General features: G+C 37.4%; 1 protein-coding gene and 1 non-coding gene across 6 annotated transcripts; both read right to left on the bottom strand.

Moving 5' to 3' along the window:
• Positions 1-389: 389 nt before the first annotated feature.
• Positions 390-462, bottom strand: TRNAE-CUC (transfer RNA glutamic acid (anticodon CUC)). Its single transcript has one exon. It is a non-coding gene; the product is annotated as a tRNA-Glu (tRNA).
• A 1,253-nt stretch (positions 463-1,715) lies between these two features.
• Positions 1,716-8,333, bottom strand: LOC131163023 (probable LRR receptor-like serine/threonine-protein kinase At2g16250). 5 transcript variants are annotated; one of them, XM_058119718.1, is made up of 6 exons: positions 7,919-8,302; positions 5,735-7,783; positions 4,428-4,556; positions 3,349-3,371; positions 2,177-2,788; positions 1,716-2,082 (listed from the first exon to the last, which is right to left on the bottom strand). In XM_058119718.1, the coding sequence occupies exons 2-6, from the start codon at positions 7,669-7,671 to the stop codon at positions 2,075-2,077; spliced, it is 2,709 nt and encodes a 902-aa protein (XP_057975701.1). In that variant the 5' UTR covers positions 7,672-7,783; positions 7,919-8,302; the 3' UTR covers positions 1,716-2,074. The 5 variants fall into 5 exon arrangements, with proteins under 5 accessions (XP_057975701.1, XP_057975697.1, XP_057975699.1 ...); XM_058119714.1 differs by having other exon boundaries at positions 5,735-7,813; XM_058119716.1 differs by having other exon boundaries at positions 1,716-2,788; positions 5,735-7,813; positions 7,919-8,333.
• Between the last annotated feature and the right edge of the window lie 1,414 nt (positions 8,334-9,747).

Raw genomic sequence — 9,747 nt, forward strand, 5'->3', positions numbered from 1 at the left:
ATTTTTACATTAAAAAAATAATATATTTTTCTTTATATACAAAACTTATCAAATATAAAAAATATATGGGTCATAAAAATGATATTATCTGATAAAATAATCAATTTTTAATACTTTTGAATACATATTTGAATTCTAAGATTATATTAAAGAGGATGACTTATAAACATTTTAATAAAGTGAAAATATTGTAATATTAATTTATAATTTACTCTTATTCAACAGTTCATATTTGAAAATTCAGAAATATTAAGTATTAATTTTAGGTGGAAAAGTTACATGGTAAAAAGAGATTTCTCTGGGAAAAAGAAAATTACCATACCCAGGTTCACATTTAAAAAAATTGATTTTTGTAAAGAGCAAAAGGTCAAACAAACCCCAAAAAATAGTTTCGTTGCCGGAACTTGAACCCGGGTCTCTGGGTTGAGAGCCGAGTATCCTGACCAACTAGACTACAACGGAACGACCCTTAGAAACCTATTTAATTATTTTATTGATATTTTAATTGTTGACGGATATGTCGAATGTTGATTTTAGGCATATGGATGTAAAGCTTTTAGCTTCCTACCAAGAATCTAAGACTATTTCCTCCTCTCTATTGACGCCTTTCGCAGCAAGTTATATTTTATTCTTTTTCACAGTTATGTTTGAAAAGGTAGCCTTTAAAACTATGATTTTAGACTCAATAATTAAAAAAAAATGTTAGTGATTACTTGATGTGTAATTGTTCTTTAATTTTTAATTAAGCCTCCCATAATACATAATTTCGCATCAAATGTATATAAAAACAGAGTAGGTTTTTATTGTATGGATATCTTTTCTGAAATAAAATTATAAAGTTTTATAAATCAAAACTAAAAAATACCTTAAAAAAAATTCAAAGTTGAAATGAAATGAAATTGTTTCACCCTACACTCATCTTCATTAAATTTAAAATTTTTTCAACGCACATCAGGGATATAAGTCTACTAGGATATAAATATATTACAAAAATATAAAAGATGAACTCATCCAAAGTGGAACCAAATGATTTGAGGATGTGGTGTGCATGTTGGGTATGATGTGCCAATGTCAACTTTGCACAATGATCATTTCAAAAAAGCCTAATAAAAAGGGTTTTTGGGAGGTTTTGGATTCCATGAAGGCCAATGGGCAATAGGACGACTCCTGTCCCCTTCATAGGTGGTTGGCATTGGCATTCCTAGCTCCTTCCTCATGGACGCATCCTAAGTGTCCCCATCATCTTATCCTTTTTGTAGGGAAACCAAAAGAGAGAGAAAAAAAAAAAAAAAACCTTTCAAACGTAAATTTTGGACTTGTCAAAACATAGGATGATCTATCAAATTTTTTGAAACTTCAAGGGAATTCTCGCCTTCTTTACCAAACCTGAATGGAAGTCAGTGTTCTTTTCCCCACCTTTTATTACATATCGGTAGAAAGGGATAGAATCAAATTTACTTGATTTGATCACTCACTATTTAAATTTTCATTCTGTTTCTTACTGTATTCCATTTTGCAAACCAAAAATCTTCCAACATGGTGTTTTAGTAAAAAATGTAAATAATAAAAAATAAAAGTAATATTGGAGAGACATTGCAATCCATATCCAAAGAGAAGTTCATGAAGCTGGTTAGAACTAGAACTTCAGACATAATAATCAAATCAAGATAGGGAAGTCAGGGGCATCTAACATTCAGCTGTATCCATGAACAAACTGAAGAATTGTGGCACAAAGCCCTTCTTTTAATGTACAATTTACATTCCAAGAATGGGATCTGTAAGAAACAACTGCAGGTAAACACTGCAGCTTGCCCTTGACAATCAACAAACTCTCAAAAAATAAAAATCAATCCTAAAGGACTCTCTCTCTCTCTCACCCATGCACGCGAACGTGCACATAATCACAAAAGAGCAACTTGAGTAATTTTCTCTCAGCTGAAAGAATAAGATCCTCAAATAATGCCTTTAGCGCTAGGTTTGCCTTGGTAAATCCTCTGGAGGATGATTCATGATTCACTGTTCTTTATAAATACTTGAATAAACCCTCAATATTTAGCGTGTGCTGGAAATCCCATTAAGGGGCTGGCAAAGTAAGTTGGGGCATCATCAAGCAAGCACTCCAAGCAGAAGGCTGAAACACTATTAAGAACAAAGAAATCAAATTATCACAAATGACCTGTGTGTTGTTGTGCATCTTGTCTCCCGCCGGCGTCTGTCATTTCAGTTGGCTCAGGGAAAATCTCATTAGATAACCTTTTATTAGAAGAGGAGACTTCATTTGCACCAGCGCTCTGGGAGCCTCCTCTTGCCAACTGTTTTAAGCCACCAGCAGCCTCTCTGTTTGTTTGAAATGGAACGGTGGAACTTTCTAATGAATTCTGTCGCCAACTGCCGAAGAATGCAGTGCTCCATGACTTCCTAGATGAAGCTGTTCTAAGTCTTGCAGAGTTTGAATTCTCTTCTCTCACCACTTTCAAAGGATTTTCCAATGCTCTGAGAATATATCTCATTAAAGGCCGTTTAGAGGGCTTGGGATTAAGGCAGGACCGGGCGACGATTGCCATGGCCCATACCTCTTCCAATAGATCATCATCCACAATTAGAGATGGATCAACAATCTTAACCACTAGTTCCTTTTCATATATACTGATGTAAGGCAGCGTATGTTCTAACCACTCTTTCATTGTCATATCATCTGAACTGCTGATTCCAAGATTACCCGTAATAAGCTCGAGTAAGACCTTCCCAAAACAGTACACATCATACGCACAAGAACCTGATGACGGGTCTGTCAAGAAAATTAAATAAATATCTGACTTCTATTGAAGTGCTGCATGTGTGCGTGTGCGTGTGCACTCGCATGAATGTGCATGTGTGTATTACAGTCTTAAAAATGAAATATTATGTGAAATGCCAAATATTAGGAATTTGAAATATTTAAAAATTCCTCTCCCCTAAGCTTTTCCAGCAAGTGAGATTGCTAGTTTAACAGGATATGAAATCTGTGACAGAAATGTAAATTACTAGCGTGGGACAATATGTTTATTATTTGCCCAGATCCCATCATATTTATTGATGCATGAACCCTCATTCGCTCAAAGGACCAGATTGCTATCACCCCAACCCAGAAACCAGGGTAAGACTGCTTATTGAGGTGGGAGTAGAATTCTCATCCGCTGAATGAACAAAGAAAATGCACAAATAAGGGCATTGGTTTATCTAGAATGATCGACTTTGGAGCAAGCATATGCAAATATAACTTAACCTAGCAAGTTGATCCTAGTTGCTTGAAAAATAATAAATATCCTGGAAATAAGATTACATGTGAAATGAGACAACTGTACATACCAGAGGGGCCTTGTTCAGAAGTCCTGCATGTCAAAAACAGAAAAATAATGTCATAAAACTTCAAAGCAAAAACAGCTAAATTTTGGTGATCAGCTGATTATTTTTTAAAGCAATACCAGAGCAAACATATATTTGATAGCAATTTCATGGAAAATATTAGAGACCATTTATATGTACAGGGATTATTCCAATAACATCAACTGCAACGTGGAAAGGTTGAACAAACATACTAACAGCCTTGCTTCCTCTTGTTCCAAACAAGATTAATTCCAAGTTAATATCACATCATTGCCATTGTATATGCCTTCAAGGATTTTGTCATTTGAGGTACTTTTTAGTTGTATGATCCCTAGAACTTAATAGGCTTGCTCGCAAGTTTCTTTTTATCTTAAAATAATGACATAGTAACAATAATTAGACGTAGTGTCCAGCTATCACACAACTCTACTAAATTTGATAAAGAAGGATCATCATCAGTCTTAAATAGTCCTTCATGTTGCCAGCTAATAAATGACTATCTACTAAAATTGATAGACAGGTGTCTCAGTCTTAGATAGGCCTTCCAAAACTTGTCCCCAGATCGGCAATTACATCTGAGACCTGTTGCACCCTTGACAGCACTGGATCCATTGAAGATTTACCATATTGCTCACACCCCTCTCTAGCACGTTTCCACCATGAGGTTTTAACAAAAACCCTCATGTTTAGTACCACTTTCCCATGTCAAGTAGAGAACAACAGTTAGCTTTCAGATAATTCATTATAGTCTCTACAATCACATCTCATAACCAACAAAACTTTTACTAAGGTGATCATTAGGCAACATAATGTATATCCAACTATCGTTTAAAGCATTCACCAATACTGAAACATACCACCAGATAGACACCATGAACAACACTTCAGAATTTAAGTTGCATTATAAAAAAAGACCTTCAATCTTTTAGAACACTTTGAAACATAGTAATATCTACTCCCAATACCAACACAAAAGTACACATAACAGTTGAAGATGTAGTAGTACAATACTATAAACCCTAATACAAACTTGACCACTCAAAAAGTCATAGAGTACTCACGGTGGCATCCGCAACATCTTGGTGATCATACTTGGAAAAGATTCTCCTTCTTGAATGCAAACTTCACTCAAGCTTCCAAGCCGTACTTCAAATTTATCGTCGAGAAGGATACTGCTTGCTTGAACATCTCTTCAAACCATAAGAAGTGTTAATGCGATTAATGTTTGCAACATTATGTATGAGGCAATCTATCAGAAAATTATGGACCCTATTGATGAGATGTGCATAGAGAACACTAGGTGATGACCGAATCCCCTTAACACCAGCCCACACCAGCAGGCCTTAAAGTAAGAGCTTATTTTAAACCAATCAAATGGTTAAGGACCGAAATTTTGAATTCAGTTCAAAATTTGAAGCTACGTGAATATGGTTGCATGGCATGTAATAGATATAAGTAGCAAGTTTTAAAGTCAAGTTGAATGGAAACAGTATCGGGAGGCCGAGGCTTAAAATTTAAAAAAATTGAAAGATATAAAAGAATCAAGTGACATCAAGTGCCGCATCATGACCAACCCATCCTTTATCCTTCAATTTCAGCACCAGGGGATATCATAGCTGACTTTAGTATAAGCATTCAAAGGGTTAAACATGTGCACATGAAATTTAAAACAAGAAGAAGCTCGCATACAGAGATAGACAATGCATTGTTCTACAATCTTGACCCAACTTTGGTTTGGTAGCTCAGACACCATTGGCAAACAAAGATAGCTAACAAGGAGAAGAGGGGTGTGCATTGTTCTATGACCTTGACCCATCTCTGATTAGGTATTATTTGTTTTGGTACATTCGACCTCACAGTTCTGTCCAACAAGAGGTGCCCCACAAGGTTAAGACATAAATCGTCATTATATACCTAAGATCTCCATAGTACACACCTAATGTATTGTTATGACAAGCTTCCCCATTTGATTTCTAACACTCAACAAATGGGTAAACACTTATGTAGAGGACCCACCTACATAATGTTACCCCAGGGTGGTTTGATGCCAAACATCACACTCTCAGCCCAACTCTGGCAAGGTATTATTCAATTTTTCCCATTAGACCTCACGGTTTTGTCATAAAAGGCGCCTTCCAAGGTTGAGACTTAAGTTATATGACCAAGATTTTCTCTGCACAGACCCAATGTGGGATCGTCACACATTCCTTAATAAGCTAATAACTTCTTGTTTGCATTCTCCAATGCACAAGACCGTTATTATCATGATGCAAACTGAGTATTAAATAAATGCATCACAGAATTGGCAAAATGTTACCCATCAGATGGAAAAGCAAAAGAAAAATAGAAATAGCCACTGCAGTAATACCTGTGAACAAGGGGAGGTGTGCACTCATGGTGTAGGTAAGATAAGCTTTCTGCAGCTCCTATTGCAATTTTTAATCTTGTAATCCAATCCAGAGACTGCAAACCATCATCTTCCAAACTGGTAGGCCTGTGTAAAGAATTGGACAGATCTCTATTTGGCATATATTTGTAAACTAAGAACTTCTGTGTCTCATGTTCCAAGCAGTGTCCTAAGAGTGGAACCAATCTTGTATGTGAAACCTTGCTAAACAAATCCAATTCCAACATGCAAGAGTCTTTCTTAAAGAAATGCAAATCAACCCGCTTGATTACTACAGGAATCCCATCTTCCAAATTCCCCCTGAAGAGGTCCCCAGAGTGGCCATGTTTGATAAGGTTTGCATCGCTAAAATTGCCCGTTGAGTGGAGCATCTGTTCATACGTAAATCGTTCTCCCACACCCAATAAATCAATAGAAGCTTTAGCAGGTGGCATGGCATCTTCTTCTGGATCAGGCCTCACGTTCGCAGTCCCTCTTTGAGTTGCATTGTCTCCGTTGTGTATTCTTAATAGCAGAATTAGCACCAATACCAGAAGCATAAGAAACCCAAGCCCACCAAATACTCCTACCAATATGAACACCCATCTTTTACTGCTCTTTTGGGGAGATTCTGGTGGAGGCCTATCTGGCTCTCCAAAATTGTCAAAAGTTAAGTTTCTCTCAGCATAGAACAGCCTACACTCCTCCAAACTCCTCTGTTCCGGGACACTCCTAAGGCAATTTTTTATAACAGTAGCGTTGTTTTCCCAAGCACTCGGAACTTCACCTTGGAAATAGTTGCCAGACAAATAAATTGTACTGAAATTCCCCAGTGAAGAGACCAGACCTCCATAAAACATATTGTCTGAGAGGTTAATCACTGCATCAATGGTTTTAACACTTGAATTGAGATTTGGCAAAATGCCCGTGAAATTATTGCCGGATACATCAAGGAACCGTAAATCGGGCTTCATCCACAATGCATCAGGAAGAGCACCATCAAACTTATTCTCACGCAGAGCCACAAACTGCAGCTGGGTAAGACTTGGAAATAAATCATCCGGAAAAGGACCCTCCAAAAAATTATTCCCAATTTCCATTTTCTCCAACCTCCTCAATCCTCTCAACTCCGCCGGCAACGAACCGGACAAAAAATTTTCGCCGATTTCAAGCTCAATCAATCGAGAAAGTTTACCCAGCTCCTCAGGAATAGAAGCACCGAGGCTGTTGTTGGAAAGGTACAAGAACTTAAGCATAGAAAGAGTGCCCAAACCTGGAGGAATCGACCCAGAAAGGTAATTGGAAGAAAGGTTGAGATGAGTAAGGTTGCGAAGAGATGATAATGCAGCAGGAATCGACCCAGTAAGTAAATTCCCCGCGAGATCAAGAAACGAGAGCGCAGATAATTGTCCCAATGAAGGAGGAATCGACCCAGTAAGAGAATTACCAGATAGATACAAAGAATTGAGGCTGCTCAAATTGCCTAGCGACGGCGGAATTGGACCGGTCACTCGGCTAGACCGAAGATCAAGCACTTCGAGGGCACTGAGACGATTGCCGAACCAGTCCGGAATAGACCCCGACAGTGCAAAGCCAGAGGAATTAAAGGAAGCTAGAAGATTGAAATTGACAAGAGCGTCGACGGAGAACCCGGGATTCGCGCTCCCGGCGCGAGTCCGCCTCAATCCGGATACGTTGATGCCGACGACTCGGCCGTTTCGGCAGTCGACGCCGACCCAGGAGGAGCACGGGTCGACCTTTCTCGGCCAGTACTTGGCCCGGAGACCCAACGACGACCGGAGCTCCAACAACGCCGACCATTCCGTTTTGGAACTCAGGCGCACGTGCTGCGCAGAAGCCGACTGCAGTAGCAGCCAGAGTAGAACTGCCTCCGCGACCATTCCTGCAAGAGTTAGCATCTCCTTCGCCTGTGCAACAGCTTCTTCGTCTGTACAACTGCTTCTTCGTCTTCTTCATCTTGAATTAGCAGCGGCGCCGATTATACCACCCATTGCAAATGTCCCCATCTCTCTGCATGTATGTATATGCACCAGTGCGTGACTGTGTTGAATAGGTTCTTTAGCAAATTAGCAATACCCAAAAACCAAAAAGAATCAAAAATAAAAAATCTCGGTTTCTTTTTCTTTATTTATGTGTTAGTCTTACCTCAATCACGAGCTTTAATTCTGCATTTGATGATGTTCCTCGTTCTACGCCGACCCAACTCTCCCAATGAATATTAATAACACTCAGACACAATAAATTCCCCTCTCTCTCTCTCTCGAAGAGCAGGGGCCTCAAGAGAAGGTCCTTTCTTTTAGCGGAGTATTTTGTCAGAAAAGTAAACGACCCTCTGGGGCGCAGGTATTAATGGCGAAGGCAATATTACCACCAGCAACCAGCAGGGTCTCTGCAAGAACTGGCTCTGCTTCGCTGTCTGTCGCCGAAGCTAGCCATCCTGCCATAAATATTTGCGGAGCAGGGGAGCGAAGGCCGAAGAGAGGACCCATATGGATCTGCGTCCGTGATGGTTCGAGAGTGGCTCCAGCCCACGACTCCACGGGGTTTGCTTGGCCTCTGGAATTTGGACGGCGAAAGATAGCGGAAGTCGTTGACTAGAATTCCATGTCAGCAGTCAAGCTTGCCCTGTTGTCCATTTTGATTTAAAATTTGAGATTCTAAATCACGAAAATTATGTTTTGCTAAAAACTCATACTTTTTATTTTAAAACAGTACAACTTTATAATAAGTTGCTAAAAAAGTTTGAATGAAATTTGGGAAAAATAATTAAAAATAAGACAAAAAACTCTTTTTATGTTATTTTAGAGTTTTTACTTTAAACTTTTGAATTTGCAACATATATATTTGAAATTTTGTGAAAAGGAATTTTAACTTTGATTTTATTTCAAACCCTTTTAAAAATATATATATATATATATATATTTTCTACATATCTCTTTTTCTTTGTAAATATGTAAGTGGATGTGACATTAATTTAATATTTCCAACTTTTCAAAAGTAGAAATTGAAAGATGGCATAGGGCTTAGAATGAAGAAATCTACAACCATTAGTTGAAAAAGATATTTTGAAAGTGAAAAAAAAAAAAAAACTTATAATGCATACATTCCCGCCTTCATTTGTGTTGAAAAATCTATAAAGTTATAATGATATATATATATACTCTTTCTTTGTAAATAAAATTTTTATATTTTACCTAATATTAAGTTTTCTCTAATTTTTAATTATATTAAATTTAAATTTTATTTTTAATAATATTTAAAAGAAAATAAAAATATGAGAAAAAGATAGTTTTTTATTTTTTATATTTTTATCAAATAAAATTCTTGATAGAAAGGGATGTTAGGTAATATTTTTTTTTATAGATTATAAATAGTGCACAAAATAATTAATTAAGGAGGGTACACCCAATGCATGTTTGACTATCAGGTCGTGTGTAATTATTATATTTAAATTTTGGTAAAACAATAAGCCATCTGCAGTGTATATAAATATATGTACTACGTACTTATAATTTTTATTAATTATTTTATATTTTCTCGGGGAATTGTACAACTTCAATTTGGGGACTAAAATTTTTCCATGATTAAAGAAGGAGAAATGTGGTGATGATGTTACCACTTCCAAATATAAGATGGTTCACATTAGTTATTTGTTTGATTTAATAACTTGAAATTTATAATTAATATTTTATTGATTTAAGCATTTTGATAGGCTTTTTTTTTTTTTTTATATGACTGATTCATTCTAAATGACTCTCAGTGTGCCCCTTTCGTCGACTGCTCCACCTAGCTCACTGGGTTGTTGCCGTGCCAAGCATTTGCTTGTTGCTCCTATTGTCTGCCAAGCGGGCTCCGCGCTCGTTATCCTTACTGTTCTCTCCATTGGCCCCCCCTCCCATTGCTTTAGCCATAAGCTATGGCAGCTTAAGCTCGCAACCACAGGGACTCGCCCATCGAGGCTAGAGTGGGCTCAA

This window comes from Malania oleifera, chromosome 8, assembly GCF_029873635.1.
Source record: "Malania oleifera isolate guangnan ecotype guangnan chromosome 8, ASM2987363v1, whole genome shotgun sequence".
NCBI lineage: Eukaryota > Viridiplantae > Streptophyta > Magnoliopsida > Santalales > Ximeniaceae > Malania > Malania oleifera.

Coding starts and splice junctions, on each gene's coding strand:
- LOC131163023 (XM_058119716.1), bottom strand. CDS start 7,671: ATGCTAACTCTTGCAGGAATGGTCGCGGAGGCAGTTCTACTCTGGCTG. Junction 4,557..5,734: donor ACACCTCCCCTTGTTCACAG/GTATTACTGCAG, acceptor TATGGTTTGAAG/AGATGTTCAAGCAAGCAGTA. Junction 2,789..3,348: donor TTCTGAACAAGGCCCCTCTG/GTATGTACAGTT, acceptor TTTTCTTGACAG/ACCCGTCATCAGGTTCTTGT.